Source organism: Vigna unguiculata, chromosome 11 (genome assembly GCF_004118075.2).
Source record: "Vigna unguiculata cultivar IT97K-499-35 chromosome 11, ASM411807v1, whole genome shotgun sequence".
Taxonomy (NCBI): domain Eukaryota; kingdom Viridiplantae; phylum Streptophyta; class Magnoliopsida; order Fabales; family Fabaceae; genus Vigna; species Vigna unguiculata.
The window spans coordinates 40,701,680-40,716,828 of NC_040289.1; the positions used below are offsets into that span (position 1 = coordinate 40,701,680).

Consider the following 15,149-nt stretch of genomic DNA (forward strand, 5'->3'; position numbering starts at 1 on the left):
AAAATAATACCTTAAGTCAGCATGTAATTCTGGATCTTACAATTCCTTTCCTTCGACCACTCTTCAGAAGATCTACAAATCCTCGAACACCACATCCTTTAAAAATGCTAATCACAAACCATTGTTCATGTTTTGTTAGCTAGAATAATGCCTAGAGAAAGAGTTCAGTAAAAAAAAATCATAATATTGAACAAAGGACATAAAAAGTTGGATCAAAAGTTGAATTAAACATCTTATTATTGAAAATTCAACTCCCATTTCTCGGATTGAAGTCCTCCCCATCTCGAATCTGCAACTAAACGCAATTTCAAATTCAACACGATGTTGATAACAGCAACAAGCAAACTACATCTCAAATTACAGTTTTTGTAAGACAAAGAAATATACAAATAAATAAGAATGATAGTTCATGACAAAAACTACATAGTTTTCACATAAGAAAAAAACAATTTACCTTACGAACTCGTAAAACTTGATCTTCTACTCCAGTAAAGCAAAAATGATATAATTCTGCTTGTACATAATACTCAAACAATTAAAAGATAATGTATCTTAAGAACCTATAATATTTAACATTTTACGTCAATAAAGCAAAAATAAATATAAATAGCAGAATTACGAAGTCTAGGTTTAAAACCACAATTATTTCGAGTAAATGCTGGAAACAACAAAAGTAATACAAACATGACAATGAAAACCTATAACGCTAACTACTAACCCGTAACCCCTATATCATAAATTATAGGCTTTCTGCACAACACACAAAACATAACATAACAAAAGAAAGTAGACAACACACAACTAACAATAAAGAACACACGACAAAGCACACAACACATAACACATAATACACAACGCAAAAAAGAAAAACACACACCACCACACCCCATAAACCATAAGCAAATTGTCAATCATCTCAATGTACAAAGACCGAGTATGTACACATAGATGTCCTATACTTTTGTATTAGGCACCATTATTAAAAGCCCTAACCCCCTAAATACCCCTAACTCCTAAATTTCTAAACCATAAATCCTCCTAACTTATAAATCCTTCTAATCCTTAAATGCCCCAACCCCTAAATAACGATAACTCATAAATCATAGATGATACGCTTTACGCATAACACACAAAAGTTGAAGCAACGAAAAAAACACAGCAGACGGCACACACAGCACATGTCAGTCTGCAACCAACAGACATCACAACACATAACATAGAACAAACAACATACATCTAATAACACGCAACACGCAAAACATAACACACAATACACAATACCCAAAACAAAACAATAAGACACACAAAACATAACACAACTCAACAAAGCAAACAACACAGAACTAATAACAAAGAACACACAACAGACGACAAAGCACACAACACACAACACAAAGCACACAACTAATAACACATAACACACAATACACAATGTAAAATAGAGAAACGCACATCATAACACCACAAACACAACAACTCATGAACCCTAAGCAAATTGTCAATCATCTCAATGTACAAAGACTGAGTATGGACACATAGGCTTTGTGCACAACACACAAAACATAACAATAACACAACAAAGAAGACAACACAACACTAATAATAAAGAACGCACAACACACGATAAAACACACAATACAGAACACAATTAGTAACACATATCACACAATACACATCGCAAAAAAGAAAAACACACACCACCACACCCCCATGAAACTTAAGCAAATTGTCAATCATCTCAATGTACAAAGACTGAGTATGTACACATAGATGTCCTATACTTTTGTATTAGGCGTCATTATTGAAAGCCCTAACCACCTAAATCCCGCTAACTCCTAAATGTCTAAACCATAAATCCTCCTAATCCCTAAATCCTCCAACCCCTAAATAACCATAACTCATAAATCATAGATGATACGCTCTGCGCATAACACACAAAAGTCGACATAACGAAAAAAACACAGCAGACGGCACACGCGACACACCTCAGCTTACAGCCAACAGACAACACAACACACAATGTACAACACACAACACAGCTAATAACACATAACACGCAAAACACAACACACAACCCACAAGTAATAACAAACAACACAAAACTCAAAACTGAAAAACACACACCACAACGCAACAAAACATAACACAACTCAACAAAGCAGACAACACAAAACTAATAACAAAGAACACACGACAAAGCACACAACACAATTAATAACACACAAGTAATAACAAACAACACAACCCAAAACTAAAATATGAAAAAGTCACACCACAACGCAACAAAACATAACACAACTCAACAAAGCAAACAATTAATAACAAAGAACACACAACACACGACAAAGCACACAACATAGAGCACACAACTATTAACACATAACACACAATGCACAACGTAAAATAGAAAAACGCACACCATAACACCACAAACACAACAACTCATGAACCCTAAGCAAATTGTCAACCATATCAATGAACAAAGACTAAGTATGGACACATAGGCTTTGTGCACAACACACAAAAACATAACATAACACAACAAAGTAGACAACACACAACTAATAATAAAGAACGCACAACACACGACAAAGCACACAACACACAACACAATTAATAACACATAACACACAATACACAACGCAAAAAAGAAAAACACACACCACCACACCCCATGAACCCTAAGCAAATTGTCAATCATCTCAATGTACAAAGACTGAGTATGTACACATAGATGTCATATACTTTTGTATTAGGCACCATTATCGAAAACCCTAACCCCTAAAACATAGATGATAGGCTCTGTTCACAACGCACAAAACACGGCGCACAGCGCACAACACACAACACCTCATGATACCTAAACAAATTGTCAATCATCTCAATATACGGAGACTGAGAATGGACAAATGCGCTAGTCTTTCATTAGGGGTCATTATCGATAACCAACCACCTAAGCATAACAACATTACTCATATAAGATTAGACAATTATTGGTTCGAAACAAATAAACATAAAAACAACATAAGACCAATAATCAATCACCGCCGCTATAATTGATGGAATTTTTTGCCCTGAGAAGCCATAAGACATCATGCCTATGAGGGTGGGAGCACACGAACAGGGATGGACAAATCATGTTCAGAGTATAAAATTGCATTCAGACCACTCATCTGTACCATAAATAAAAAGTGCATAAAATGTAATAATAAAAGTAAATTCATACAGTAATTACAACAGTGGCCAGCTTTATTGCCATAATTCCTTTACTGCATCTAAATAATTATCTTTTATGGAGAAAATTAGGTTTTTTAGTGTTTCATGTGTGCAAGGACATTTTTTTATAGTGAATAAAAAGTTGTGGTCCGAAACTTAAACTTGTATTTCTTACATAAATCTTATCTCAATTATATTGCATCCTTGTGATTTCCTCATTTGCTTAATTTCATAATCAATTCTCGATGTCAACAATTCTTTTTCCTATTATTTCATATTAAATTATGATAATTACAAAACTAAACACAAGTTCCCCGTTAATTTCATATTATTACTTGACATCAATTTTGTACTTCCGATTTTTATGCATCATTATCAAAACATGAATTTTGATCAAACTCAACATCCAAATCTCAAAGTTGCGGAATTAAAACAAAATGCAACACATTTAATCAAATTAACATCTACAATATTTGTTTTTCTCAAAAACAAATATTAATTCAGTTGTTTAAAAAAAGAAAAATGACCTACCTCCCTGGGCAATATAATTAGAAAGGACATAAGTTCTGCTGGATGATCTTCTCCATCTCCACCCGCTCGAACTTTTCCGGGAGTTGCATCCAAAACCCAAGTCTTCAAATAGCAAAGTAACAAGAATGAAATAGTTCAAAAGATTAATAGATAACAAAGATTCAAATTAAACTAAATAAACACACCATCAACAAGTACTTAATCTACAACCATCACTTGAGTATACAATAAATAAATATCTATTTAAACTAATTTCTACAACTTTAAAGAAGTAAAAAAAAAAAAAAACTAAACCTGAGATTAACTGCTGCAAACTATAAAGGAACCAAAATCTAGCATGTGCAAAAACTAGACTAAAAACTAGTTGTCAAAATTGAATCTTACAACTTTCTGGACAATTAAAGCGGCAAAATTCAACTTTAAAGGTAGCTTTGATGTTCATTTTTTATCGTTGTAGCATAGTGTTAACATTACAGGTAGTTTTGCACATATGTTGATAATATATATACATGACTTATCTTTCCAACATAGTCACCTTATTATTCTTAATGAATTAATTTATGCCTACAATATAATCTAGGGCATACGTTGTTCTAGTCCACAGAGCAATCTTGAATCATCAAATTATTAAACAATTTGAATATGAATTCATATAATATAAAATACTCAGGCTGGTGAAATCCAAAAAATACACAAATACATTATGCAAGTGGAATTAAAATTGTACCTCACCAGTTCTCTTCTTGTGGAAGATTACGACTGTAGAATGGAAACTCTAAGAGAAGGGTTGTTTTGAACCATGCCGGTAAGTTCCCATAGACTTATGGTGGCAATGGAATTAAAGGGCTGAAAATGATTTAGCTTAGTCACTTTTTTCTAAACGACAAAGCAACAAAAACCTCATCCCATTCTCCTTACTAAAACAGAAAATAAATAATAAAATGGAGGTAAACTAACCTTGTTCTTTCTTGTATATGCTATACCCATCTACGTTACCAAACTTCTTATCTGCCAAATCTTGTCTCCATCATGCAATTCATCATCAAGAAAGCCAAGAAATTATACCATACTTTTGATAAAATAATAGGTAAGAAGCAAACCTCGAGCAGCGGAATGCCACTGACAAAAAGAAGCAAGAATGTGAGAAAGATCAGTCCAATGATTACCAGCCATTCAGCACCCTCCAGTACAGGTGTAGATGCCAGAAAAATCCCCCACCAAAGCAATATCTAAGTTAAGCATTCATGACCCATCAAGGTTTTACGTTAGTTTTCTAACAAAATAAGAAATATTGTCAGAACATTGAAACCCCTATAAATACCAAAATGACCCAGTAGCCAAGCAGCAAAAGAAAAGAGAGAAATTATCAATTTAGTTTATCTTATATAGAAGAGCCAGATAGCGGGAAGAAAAGATAAGTTCCAATGGATATTACCCAGAACTGGTTAGTCCTTACCAATTGAAAGAACTAGTCTTGATGCCGAAAATCCCATTGTTTTGTAAATAAAGTGAAGCTATAACTTTCTACCTTAGTGCCGCTATTGGAACTGCAGATTCTTTATGACTGGACGGGTACGACCTCTTGCTTCTCAATGTCATGGAATGGATAGGTGATGTTTCCAACTTGTGGTCCTGACTTAAAGGACCAGCTCCATGACGCATAACCAAGAAACTGTCAAACCCTAGTGCAGCAGTAATGGTAATCTGCAAATTGATGAATAAAAAGATACATAAGCATATTAGTTAAGGATAGCCAATCAAAGAATAGATTGGATAACAATCACAACATATGCTTCATTTTGAAATGTGAATCACGTGTTAAATCCATCCCCTTAATGAGAATAAATTGATCCAACCTTGATAGTATTGGCACAGAGGAGTGTTGGCAGCCATCGACTTTCCCTTGTATCGGTTAACAAAAAAACTGAATCGTGAGCTTCAATTAAATCATGCAACCTTTTACAATCATCAAGCACACTATCGTGTTCCTGGCTTTGTATGGGATGTCCAGGCATTGGTATAGCCATAACAATACCTTCTGCATCCTGAAAATGAAAAAAAATGCATGTAGTTTATGTGAAAAATACGATGATCAGATCTACCAATTTAGCATCAAGCGAAGTCTTACGGATTAATAATTTACCACTGCTGGAAATATCCGTTTGAGACTTTCAACTGCTGCAGTAGCTTTAAATTCACCACCATTAAGACAGTTATCCAAAGTATAAAGAGACTGCCTCAATGGGTTAGACATAGCCACCCTACCACTGTCAACTAGAGTAATTTTTCGAACACCCCATGCCTGCAAGAGAACGATTCTTCCATTATCACAAATTGAAGGATAAGAATGACAATATGATTTTCTCAACACTCACCATAAGCATGCGTGCGACCTGGCATCCAAGCGTGCCAGCTCCAAGGAGAAGACACTTCATGGAAGATAAGGCATCCAAGTTTAGAGATGGCAAAGCACGCCACCTCATAAGCTTTAAATTCAAATCTGCAGCAGATATGGCCAATCTGAAAAGAGACAATAATACAAAACTATAGATTTACTGAAAAAATAAGAAAGCATTTTATGAATGGAAAGAAGGAACAAGTAGGAGGGCGGGCAAGAGATATCAGGGAGAAAACAACCTGGTTGGATCCATGGACTGTGCAAGGCTTATACACCTAGAAGCTTTTCTACCCTTATTAAGTTCCCATCCAACTGCACTAGGCACTGTGTCTTTCCACCCTATAAAGTTACTCCTTCCAAGTTAGAAATAAAATGAAAAATATACAAAGGCATATCAATAACCAATAAGTGGTTACACAATACACAGTGAAACTTTACCTTGTGGAACTGTTATCAATGCTTCACCAACAAGAGACAACTTCATATCTGCAAAACCACGGTTCTCTCTGTAGCAGAAAAATTGAATTGAGTTGAGATTCCACCTCACAGAAATAAGTGCTAAGAAGTTGCGAAGAGGCCATCCAGGATTCTTTGGGAGATGACATGGATCGTAAAATCCAAAGAAGATCTGCCAATAGAATCTGGTAAATTTCATCAAAGGACATCTACAGTTTCACATTCAAAAAGCAATTTTACAAAGATTACATTCAACTGTCTTCATTACCCTTCGGTCCTTCTAGTTTGGCTTCTGTGCAATTGTCATACTAATGTACTCCCTCTATTTATAAAACTAAGAAAATTTGGTCAAAGTGCAGTAAAGAATAAGGATGCCGGAAAAATCAGTGACTTTGTCGAATTTGAGGAGCGCGGTGATGTCGAAAACAGAAACTGATAATCAATTTGAAAAATTAAACAAAAGTAGGTAAACGTTTCTGATGAACAACGGAAAATATATGAAATTGAAAAAAAAAGAAATTGGGAATGCTTACAGTGACAAGTGCGGTGAACGCTAAGAAATGAGAGTCGATGAGAGTAGCCATTGTCTTTGTTTCTTCTTGGAAACCAAGAAGAAAGAAGAAGAAATGTTTGAAATCTCAAGAACGCGTGTAACCAATGATTTTATAGGTGAAGAGTTAAATAACGCGCGCTAAAGTTTTTGTAATAAAGATATTGGGAAAGGTAAAAAAAATAATTTGGATTCAAGAAAAAAAAGGAAAGTTTTTACTTTATTTTATTCATATAACAAAGTAAATTTTTAAAGTTGAAAAATTGGAGTTAAAATGAATTTTAAATTGAAACAATAAGTATTATAAACTTTTAATAAATAAAAAATGTATATTCTAAATAATATTGTATTAAAATTAATTAAAAAATATTATAAATTAATAATTTGTTAATATAATAATTATATTAATAAATATATCATTTATGTATAATTGATTATAGAGAATATATATATATATATATATATATATATATATATATATTATAGAGAAAAAATATTCTTAATTATGGTGATTACGAATGATGATGAGTCTTATGAATCATGGCAGTCCGTGCATACGATATCATTAAATATCGATATTAAAGACATGATAAACATATTTGAATCATAAATATTTTACAAAGAGTTAATACTGTGTTTTTCTTTAATATATATATATATATATATATATATATATATATATTAAAGATGTTTAGTAATTAATTTAATGTTATATTCTAAATTACTGATTTACTCCTATGGATTTAAAATAATTATAATTTTTATTTTTTATAGGCTTGGCTGAGTGATAGATTTAGTATGAATGATATTAAATTCGTTTTTATGATTATATTATGAGTAAAATATGTTATGTTTTTCTCTTTAAGTTTTGAATTAATTTAGATAAATTTGTTATGAATTTATTTATTTACTTCAATTAGTTTAGACCAACTTGTTATGACTTACTTTAATTAGTTTAGAAAAAGAAAACTTATTATAACTTGACTAATTAACTTAAAATCCTAAATTAATTTTTGTAAAAATTGTCATATTTTACTCTAATTAGATTGATACGGAAGTAATAATTGTGACAGAAAAAATAAATTTTCAAAATTTTAACGTAATTGGCCCTAAGTTGAATCTGTAATAACCAAAAAAACTAAACCCAATCAAATATGTAGTCGATGAAAAAAAAACTAAGTAAATGCATACTCAATTATGTTATTGATCAATATGGACAAAAAGATTGTCTCATAAATAATTGGCTCACATTCTACTTAATTTGGAATTGAACAATTGAATTCAATTCCTCGTGAAGGATGATCTTGATAGAATTTATAGTTATGAAAATCTCTTTTGGAGAAATCTTTTAGGTAGAACATTGTAATTTATTTTATTCAATGCATTGTAACATTTATATCAGAATTTCAAATATTAATAATGTCTTTAACTTTAATTTCTTAAATTTGAATAACAGTTTAATTTTAGATAAACGATATCTTATAAAGGTTGAATGATTTTTTCTAAATCTAGTTTAAATAAAAGACAATAAACAAATATTTTCACGCGAGCCTACAAATAGGAGAACCTTTTGTTCCCAATTTGTTTATTTTTTTTTTTCTGAAGGTATTACACAATTTTATTATATTTTGCTGATCACTTTTTTTTTTTTCCTTTGAATATGTTATTAGGAATGATAATGGAGGTTGATCTATCGACGTTTGTTCATCATGCATTTGGTATTTGAAAAGCGGATTAAACCCTTTTATTCCATATAATATATATTTTTTACCTGTCTTACATAATATTTTGTCAACGAGTTTGTATTCTAATTCACACCTTGCATAAGAACTTTATAAATTTTATATTTATATAATTAAATTAGTAAAATAATATTTTTTGTAAGCCCATTTCTTAAAATAAGTTATATTCATAATTTTATAATTTATAATTTTTATATACAAATATATTGAAAATATAAATGATTTTGAACTCGACTGAACCATGAAAGAGGAACTACTTTTAGATGAATTGGACGCATTACTTTTGGATGGATCGAAGAAAAGATGTGAATGAACAAATGACTTAAAAGAAACACAAACGTGTTATGCTGGTATAATTGAATTTTAGGAATTTAAGTTAATGTAGGTTATGCAGGTCAAATGCGGGTCAGTCCGTTGTTAGCTCACATGAATTACAAGTTATGTGAGACGGATCTAAACAGATCAGTAGACTACATTTATTCCAACATACCACATTATTATCCCATATGTTATGGATTGATTTATACAATTATATTTTCTATTTTCGGTTCCAATTATTTTGTGTAGCTAGATTTACCCTTTCATTATATAAAATATGAATAATAGTATATAATATACTTTGTTTCCTAGCTAATATTTTTATATCGCACTACTTATTTTATAATTATTACACTATTCACAATATTTATTTTATTAGTTTAATAATAAATTTTAAAATATTGACAATGATATAAATCCTATTGATTAATATTAAAATATTTTTTAACTGAGCAATATGATAAAAATATTATGTCTCCCTAAAAATACGATATTTTTTATTTCCTTTTAAATTTATTTCAAAATATTTTACAATATTAGGCCATATGAATTACGGAATATACAATATAAAAATATAATTAAAATGATTGATCTATAAATAAATTTATAAAAGTTTAAGGTTAATTAAACATTAAAAGAATAAATGTTCGGATATAAACTTTCATGAATAAAATTAAATAAAACATTAATTATTTTTATTTTTGTTACCTCTATTATAATTCATAATTTTTTTCCAAAATTACTACTATAAAAAAATAATACTCAACAAATTCAAAAAATGTTTACTTTTATATTTTCAAATTATAACACAATACTATATCTATTTTTAAGCCAACAAATTCAAAAATAAAATAAATTTACATTTATTTTTTTATTTTTCCAATATTAAATCTATTTTTTTTAAATTAACCTCTAATTTAACATTTTTTGAAAAAACAAAAATAAAAACAATAGCACTTAAATTTTTTTATTTCAAAAATCCTAATTCATGTATTTTTTTAAATGAAAAAAAAAATTAATACCTAGTTAGAATTCGGTTCCTTCGAAACCGAATTCCAAATTCCAACTAGAATTGAAAAAAAAAATGTCCTGCCACACACGGAATTCCCACCTAAAAAAATGTGCTATTGTGTAATTTTTGTATGGTGGTAATAAAAAAAAAGCAAAATGTGCTGTATGTGTAAAAAAATCAACAGTTGGAGGATCAAATCGATGTATAACATGTGACCAGAAAGATTAACTAGTCACAAAATGTGGAAAAATAAATCAATATTACATATACATTATTCTATTGCATCTAATATCACGAGGCAACAAACTGAACACGGTATCTTAAATATAAATATTCTAAGCCAAATAAGTACAAAGTGTAGTGCGAGTGAGCAATCTAAATCTCATACCGTGATAAATATTTCAATGAAAACGAGCAGAAGGTGCGATTATTATGAACTTACGGGGAAGTTTCGGTTGATTCCGGATTTGGATTATCTGTTCATTTTTTTCTACATTGTTTCTTTATTTTGTTATCAAAATGCTCAGAAATAACAATAAAAAAATTAATAAAAAATCTGGATTCCTTGAACTTGTTCATGATTGACGCAAAGTCTAATAGAAATTGACGCAAAGTCTAATGGAAAAAGAATCCTGAATTCTTTATAAATTTAATTTCCTGTTTTAATAAGTTAAAGCTAGGATGATTATGCAATATATTTAAGTTGTGCCACTAAGCAATATGTAATTAAATATTGTATCGTGATAAATATTTTAACTTTGAGAATGAACATGCACTCAAGGGGAAGGTTCAGCTAAACCGCGTTCATGGTTGATGCCAAAAGTATGGAAAAAATAAAACCTTAAGTATTGACCCCAAGTCTTTGTAAAGTCTTGATTGCAACCACTTTCCATAATATATATTATGATATTCTTTGGTACGTACTGCATTGGTTTTTCTGGTGCCTTAGTAAGTAACTCCCTCTTACTCTTCTTCCATCACCAACCACAAACACAGTATCCAATAACAGATCACTTAGCTCGCTGTAATGGCAGACAGTGTAGTTTCCTTTGTTTTGGATCATTTAGCCCAACTTGTGGCACGCGAAGCTAACTTGTTGTATGGCGTGGAGGACAGGGTTCAGTCCCTCCAGTACGAACTTCAAATGATGAAAGAGCTGCTCAGTAGCACAAAGAGAAAGAAGGGAATGGAACATACAGTGTTGAACCAAATCAGAGATGTGTCCCACTTAGCTGAGGATCTCATCGACACATTCGTAGCCAAAGTTTCCATTTACAAGAGGAGAACCATTCTTGGGAGGATGCTCCGTAGCTTTGGCCAAGCAAGGTCGCTCCACCACGTAGCTGAAAAAATAGACAATATCAAAACCACTCTCAACGAAATACGCGACAACAAAGACAAATATGATGCTTTCAAAGAAAGCAGTAATCAATCCGCAGCAGAAGAAGAGGAAGAGGAGAAAAGGGCGCAATCACTGCACAAACTAAGAAAAAATGTGGAGGAAGAAGATGTGGTTGGCTTTGTCCAGGACTCCAAGGATGTCATCAACCGACTCCTCGAAGGTGATTCAAATCGTAAAGCTGTGTCTATCGTTGGCATGGGGGGATTGGGGAAGACCACCCTTGCCCGAAAGGTCTATAACAGCAGCCAGGTGAAGCAACACTTCATGTGTCGGGCGTGGGTTTATGTGTCAAACGAGTGCAGAGCTAAGGAGCTTTTAATTGGCCTTCTTAAGCATTTGATGCCAAATTTTGAACAGCAAGGCAGAGGCAAGAAAAAAGGTAAGAAAAGCGCAGGAGACATTAACGAGCTTCGTGAGGAGGAGCTGAAGAAATTGGTGCGGAACTGCTTGGAGTGGAAAAGGTATCTTGTGGTGGTAGATGACTTGTGGAAAAGGCAGGATTGGGACGAGGTGCAAGATGCTTTTCCGGACAACAACAGAGGCAGCAGAATATTGATCACCAGTCGTTTGAAAGAGGTGGCCTTGCATGCTGCCCATGATGTTCCTCACTATCTTCAATTCCTCAGTGAAGAAGAAAGTTGGGAGTTGTTTCGCAGGAAAGTGTTTAGGGCTGAAAATTGCCCTTCTGATTTGGAGGCTCTGGGAAAGCAGATGGTTCGAAGTTGTCGTGGTTTACCACTCTCCATCATTGTCTTGGCCGGGCTACTAGCCAACAAGGAAAAGTCACACAGAGAATGGTCTAAAGTGGTGGGTCATGTTAATTGGTATCTCACTCGAGATGAGACCCAAGTGAAGGATATAGTTCTCAGACTCAGCTATGACAATTTACCAAGGAGACTAAAACCATGTTTTCTCTATCTTGGGTTATTCCCCGAAGACTTTGAAATACCTGTTATGCCATTATTGCAAAAATGGGTTGCTGAGGGTTTTATACAAGATACAGGGAGCAGAGACCCAGATGACGTTGCAGAAGACTACTTGTACGAGCTCATTGATCGTAGTTTGGTCCAAGCAGCAAGAGTGGATACTAATGGAGATGTGTTGGTGATTCGGGTTCATGATCTTCTTCGAGATCTTTGCATATTAGAGAGCAAGGAGGACAAAGTTTTTGAAGTTTGCACAGACCATAATATTCTAATTCCTACAAAACCTCGCAGACTATCTATTCACAGTAAGATGGATCACTACATTTCTTCAAGCTACAATGATCATTCATGTGTTCGTTCCATGTTCTTCTTTGGCTCAATTGACTATGTTGGCAGTCGGGACTGGAAATGGCTTTTTGAAAGATTGAAATTGGTTCGTGTGTTGGATTTTGGACTAACCCCCTCTAGTAAGATCCCTTCCGATATAGGGAACTTTATCCATTTAAGGTACCTTAAAATACAATCACACTATGTTACATTTGTTGTTCCAGATTCGATACTTAACCTTTGGAATTTAGAAACCGTAGAGCTAGGTCCTTCGAGGCATAACATTCCAATTTCTTTCCCAGCCCAAATATGGAAACTCAAACATTTAAGGCATTTGAATATATCATGGGCTATCGGGCTCCGAGGCAGTTGTTTAGGATCAGATGAGAAGATGTGGAATGTTCAAACCGTGTCTACCCTGGTGCTCAATAGCCAAGCAACATCTCTCATAAAAAAGGGAACATTCCCCAATGTTAAGAAGCTAGGGTTGAGACTGACTTCTGAATGCGAAGGTGAATTGCCCAAATTGTTGCAGAGCTTACAACAATTAAGTTATTTGAACAAATTAGTGATTGTCCTTCGAGATAGAGATGATGCGGGTGTAGAGCACTCGAGCGATGAAAGTGTGAAAAGGAACAATGGTTTGAAGCCGCAAGAATTGTTACGAAGCCTAGGACAATTCAATTGTCTAACTATCTTAACCATTGATAATGTTTTTGACCTTCTAACCTGTGGGCTCGCATTCCCTCCAAACGTTACAGAGTTAACATTGTCAGAGATCAAGTGCATAAGTGATGAGGGGATGAATGGTTTGGGAAATCACACCAAACTCAAAATTTTGAGACTTTTGGGTGATCGAGCTTCGTGTGGGGATTCCTTTGTCGTTAATTGTGGCAGAGGCAGCTTTCCAGAACTGGAAGTGGTTGAAATGGAAATTTTAAAAGTTAGAGAGTGGAAGTTAGAGAATGGTGCAATGTCGAGGCTGCAGAATGTCTTGATCAACCGTTGTGAAAGGTTAGATGATCTCCCAAATGAATTGTGGTCTTTGAGTGGCTTGAGAAAAGTTCAGGTGAAGTATCCCTCTCTACAAATGGCTCACATGCTAAGAAATTTGGAAATAAACAGTGGGTGCCAACTCGTAATAGAAAATTAGGATGCGAATGTGTATTCCAATGCTTTGTACTTTATTTTATTTTATTCAATATTAATGTGTGTGTAACCTTTTTAATATAAATAATTAATTTAATTTTAAAAAATAATTAAATTTAGATAAAAAAATCATTTGAAAGAGTAAATAAAAAAATAATTAAATATAAATTAATGGTTGTTTAGATTGTATAAATGATAAGATAGTTATTTTAGTTTTAAAAAATAGTTATTTAAAAGATAAAATTAGAATATAAATATTTAAAAGTACAGGAGAATACTGCTTTACATGTTTTTTTTCACTTACTAAAAGAAAAAGCAATAATAACAATAATGCATCACACATTTATTAATGGAATAAAGGTGAAATTGAAAAAAGTAGTAACATTTGAGGAATATAATATAACAAAATTTATAATGCTTGACAGCGCAATCCCCATTAAGTTAACTCTACATGATTAGAGACATTTTCTGTTTTATTATTTTTTTCACGTTTAGTTTTTCTTTTAAATTGTTTAGCATCTTATGTTTTAAGCTTCTTCTAACATTTCTTTGTTCTCTTCCATTTAAAAAATATCTACTATTTTCACATTATATTTAAGTTTTTTTTTATTATAGCATTGGTATGGTGATTTAAAAAAAATTAAAGGATTTTTTTTATTTGTATGATATTTTGGTGTGGTAATTTTTTATATGAACGTTAGTATGTTTTTATTTGTATGAACATTATTCTATACAATTTTAAAAAGTTTGTATGAGACTTTTTTTTTATTTTTAAATAAATATTGATACGTTTAGACTAAATTTACTTATATATAAAAGATGATTAACTATTGATTTGAATTTATTTTCTAATTTTATTAAAAGAAATATTTTATTAATGCACTTATATTCGCAGTGTTTTATTAAAATTTTCTGAATTTACTTATATATAAAAACAATTCATTAAAATTTGTATGAATTTTAATATCAAGTGTTTTATTCTTAGTTTTTCTCCACATTTCATTTAAATGTCATATTTATTGCATTATCAAAAGAATATATATAGTCTTCATTTAATACTTTTACATAGAAAAATATTAATCAAATATCATAATACTTTTTATACAAAATTTATTATTTTCA

At 32.0% G+C, this 15,149-nt stretch overlaps 2 protein-coding genes across 8 annotated transcripts in view; one reads left to right on the forward strand and one right to left on the reverse strand.

Moving 5' to 3' along the window:
* The window catches only part of LOC114169556 (ubiquitin-like modifier-activating enzyme atg7), a 52,167-nt gene extending 44,936 nt beyond the window's left edge, over positions 1-7,231 (reverse strand). For 3 of the 7 annotated variants that reach the window (XM_028054761.1, XM_028054758.1, XM_028054759.1), the window contains exons 1-11: positions 7,135-7,231; positions 6,870-7,033; positions 6,584-6,773; positions 6,385-6,484; positions 6,123-6,267; positions 5,891-6,049; positions 5,604-5,792; positions 5,276-5,451; positions 4,705-4,976; positions 4,475-4,593; positions 3,748-3,849 (exon numbers count right to left, since the gene is read on the reverse strand). In XM_028054761.1, the coding sequence (XP_027910562.1) occupies positions 4,910-4,976; positions 5,276-5,451; positions 5,604-5,792; positions 5,891-6,049; positions 6,123-6,267; positions 6,385-6,484; positions 6,584-6,629 (882 nt within the window). In that variant the 5' untranslated portion in view covers positions 6,630-6,773; positions 6,870-7,033; positions 7,135-7,231 and the 3' untranslated portion in view covers positions 3,748-3,849; positions 4,475-4,593; positions 4,705-4,909. Of the gene's footprint in view, positions 1-10; positions 296-454; positions 511-2,319; positions 3,174-3,747; positions 3,850-4,474; positions 4,594-4,704; positions 5,452-5,603; positions 5,793-5,890; positions 6,050-6,122; positions 6,268-6,384; positions 6,485-6,583; positions 6,774-6,869; positions 7,034-7,134 lie in introns of those variants that run through there. The other 4 variants (XM_028054757.1, XM_028054760.1, XM_028054762.1 and 1 more) reach the window with 4 other exon arrangements.
* Positions 7,232-11,065: 3,834 nt separating this feature from the next.
* Positions 11,066-14,112, forward strand: LOC114169527 (disease resistance protein RPP13-like). The gene has a single exon (XM_028054712.1). It carries the CDS (start codon positions 11,251-11,253, stop codon positions 14,029-14,031), a length of 2,781 nt encoding a protein of 926 aa, XP_027910513.1. The 5' UTR covers positions 11,066-11,250; the 3' UTR covers positions 14,032-14,112.
* The last annotated feature ends 1,037 nt before the right edge of the window (positions 14,113-15,149 follow it).

What these genes read in the sequence shown, in the direction of transcription:
- LOC114169527 (XM_028054712.1), top strand. Translation starts at nt 11,251, where the DNA reads ATGGCAGACAGTGTAGTTTCCTTTGTTTTGGATCATTTAGCCCAACTT.